The 3,505-nt window shown below is 44.5% G+C and overlaps 1 protein-coding gene across 1 annotated transcript; it reads right to left on the bottom strand.

The window, feature by feature from the left end:
• Window positions 1–330: 330 nt before the first annotated feature.
• Window positions 331–3,074, bottom strand: SARC_13525 (hypothetical protein; the record flags this gene model as incomplete). The annotated part of the gene is made up of 7 exons (XM_014292343.1): window positions 331–463; window positions 764–920; window positions 1,116–1,217; window positions 1,395–1,519; window positions 1,772–2,117; window positions 2,565–2,651; window positions 2,981–3,074. Coding segments are annotated over 7 exons (1,044 nt in total), but the record flags the coding sequence as incomplete, so codon positions are not given.
• Between the last annotated feature and the right edge of the window lie 431 nt (window positions 3,075–3,505).

The raw sequence follows: 3,505 nt of genomic DNA, 5'->3' as shown, positions 1-3,505 counted from the left end.
ATATATATAGCAGAGGTTCCAGTAGTAATACAGCTCTTGCGATAACTGCTGTTTGGTTTACACACAAGCCCGGCATGCTGACGGCTCAACAGTGATTGTAAATCGAACTCCGAACACAGCGACACCGCTAAGTTCTAGGCAGCTGGATGCGTAAGCGATATAGACCATTCAGGCCAAACTCCCTGGATGTGCAAGTTCACAGGCAAGAAAACCAGGTCTTGTTCAATCAAAATAAAATCTGCTACAAAGTAGGTATTTCCCTACATCGTAATAAAGATCTCAGACATAGACTGACATACCCTCAAGTAAAATTTGATACATATTTATATACCTGAATATAGCCGATCAGCTGTGGGGCCATACTTGTGCCCAGGTTTTGCACCGCGGTCATAGTTCCGAAGGCGGTGCCGAGCACATGGTTGGGTAGGATGTACGACACCATAGGCCAGACAGCACACGCCCCCTACATTTATTATGGAAATGAATTTGAGCCAGAAAAAGCGTATACAAAGCTTTTATTCGTCAGTGATGAAGCTTAGAACGAAATATTCGGATTTGTGGCAGATGGAGCCCTCAAAGACATACGAGAATGTAGATACCGGTATGTCAATTAAAACATACGGCGGATGATTAGCTCTGCCCCATTTTATATATATACGAATATTCGAAAGGGGTTCAATATGTACACATCACCGTGCCTACGAACCAGACCGCATGTACAGCCCTATATGGTTAGATCAAACGGTACCCAACGCCAACATACCATGGCGTAAGCAATACCCAGCCAAACCATTGGGAAGATGGGGTGCACCTGGAACCAGTCGTTGGCATTCCCGAGGAACACAACATGAGCGATGAGCAGCATGACGCTAGCCGACCCACACCAATACAGAGCGCGCCCATACTTGTCTACCAGATATCTGAAGGTACACACACGGGGTACAGAAAGATACATCAGTAGGCGTAGCGAGTTCATGACGGTGAAGCACTTCGAATCATAGGCTGTCTCAACCGCATCAGGGTTATGAGCCCAAGCTGAGACCACAGGCAGGGCTCCATATACGTTGCAATTGGTTATGGTGATCAGCAGAGTTTTGCAACATCAAATCACTCACCCAACAATTGGAAACGCGAAGACCGACGTGAAGTTCGGGACTGCGAGGAACAAGGACGCCGTTTGGGGGTCATACTTCGCACCGGTCTGTTGCATGATGTCACTGTGAGATTATGGGTGAGTGTAGACGAGTGCAGATTAGATTACGGATATATATATATGCGGGCCTCCTCACCTATTGGCTGTACTCAACTATAATCGGTTTGTAGAATATAACTAAATGCGAAATGAAAGTGGGTATTCTACAATTGATACTTGGAGAAGGCTTGAGCACACACACCTGGCTACGGCGTAGAATGTCAAGATTCCGATGTAGAAGAAAAAGCATATACCGAAATTCAGCCAAGTGGCCAATGGAAGCCGTAAGATGTGCTTCAAGGACACCTTCTCCTCAACGGTCTCTGCCTGCGCAGTGCCAAATCATGAAGTGGCATAAATTAAATGACACTAATATTCCAGATATAGACACAGAAACTCGGTCCGAGCGCGGTAAAGTTTTGCAATAAATTGGCCCCACGGCCTCACGAGGAAACGAGAATGGTATAGAATCTAGCTGGAAAAATTGCTCTGGAAAGCAGTATCTGAAAGGATGATAGCAAGACCAAATATAAAAATACTGTAGCTGTGAGCTCTGGGGCCATATGACGCATCCCATACCTTCAGACGATCTTGTCCCCAGTAGTCCAACCCGGTGAGAAGAAGACAGGCCACCATACTCAACACACACATTGCTGTACCCATCCAGATAGATATAGGGACCCCTGCATTAGCCAGCATCGGCGTGACGATGAAGTTGACACTGGAACCCAGTCGTGAGAAGCATAGGACTACCGCAAAGCATAGCGACAGGTACGGCCCATCAAACCATCGCACTGTAAAGGCGTTCTGACTCACAGTCAGCGATTCACCGCCCAAGCCGAACACAAATCGGCCTAGAAGACAGACCCAGAAGACTTTGGATTGCACTCCAATGGCAAATAGAAGCTGTCCGATGGTGATCAAGCTGCGGCGAGGAAGAGGGGCAGGAGGAGAGAGAGGGGGGGAGTGAGTTCTAAAGCCAGAGTGTGCTTTAAAGTATACACCTGAGTAGTTCATATCGGGATAGAAGGCGGCTGGCACGGAAACAACTGAACACTTGGCTCACAAGAGAGCCAAAAGGCGTTTGTATTGACCACAGTTGGGCGAATAGCTTCAACGAAGAACAATACGACACTCAATCTCGTAAGAAGTGGGACAAACAATAATTTATAAATGCTACAGCGGAGAGCTCTCACATGTCGTGATAGACAACTGAACTGTGGATACATACTTGAGAATTTGATAGCAGCACCGACAAGGTCGAGCAAAAAGAACTCGTGAACAACTCATAAATCCGAATACATGTGACCAGTATGCGACACAGAGTGTACTTTTAAAGAAGGGCTTGGAATGAAATGAAATGATTGCTTACGCGCAGAACAATACAGAGGCTGCGCGCACGCCCAGAAAGCCGTCAATCAAGTATCCGCCCAGTAACGCCAGCACGATATTGGGATAACTGCAGTAAAAACAGAAACGCGTTAAATGGGTGAGTGCTTGCGCAAGCGGTTGTATCTCCTTGGCTTTCCTAACCATCGGGAATTTCGAGTTGAGCACGCCGCTCCGAGTGCACAAGGGCAGCAAAGCATTTACAAGTTTCAGTCCCACAACAATAAACAGGTGCAGCCATGACCGAGATACCCGTCACTGTATGGGTACATAATCTGGCAACACTACACGAGCGGGAATGGAGTTGGAGTTTTAACACAAAACGAAAAACAACGAAAGCTCACAATACATACAAATGAGAATTGACCTAAAACGATTCAGAGTGTACTAACGGAATACCTGTATACTGAGTAAAGATTGAGATTCATGGATTTGGTGTACTTCTCGGGACCACCGAACCATTCCGTTAGTTGAGTCTGAATCGCACCTGGTGGAATAAATAACGGTAATATGTTTGTGATGACTATGTATCTAAAGGGAAACTAACGATACGATCAATACATCCAGCTATAGCGAGCAAAGAAAAGAGGAAAATTTATGTAAAGAATGAATCTCTTGAGAAAAATAACCTCTAGTCAGCCTGAGGGAAGGCATATCAACAACTGCAGAATAAAATCGGAAACTCGACACAAACAGTTGAACACAGAAAAAATACAATACGTCACACATACGAACGCACACAACACATGTATTAACAAAACTAATATATATATATATATAATATAAATATAAATATATATACATCTATATTTAGATACATACATACATAATTACATATACATGCACATATATATATATATACATATATATAAACACATATAAACATATGTACATACAAACCCACGTACACACAGGCACACGCAC

The sequence above is a fragment of the Sphaeroforma arctica genome, assembly GCF_001186125.1.
Source record: "Sphaeroforma arctica JP610 unplaced genomic scaffold supercont1.3391, whole genome shotgun sequence".
NCBI classification, from domain to species: Eukaryota; class Ichthyosporea; order Ichthyophonida; genus Sphaeroforma; species Sphaeroforma arctica.
Note: the sequence above shows the minus strand (reverse complement) of the source record. Positions and strands in the feature narration are given on the sequence as shown.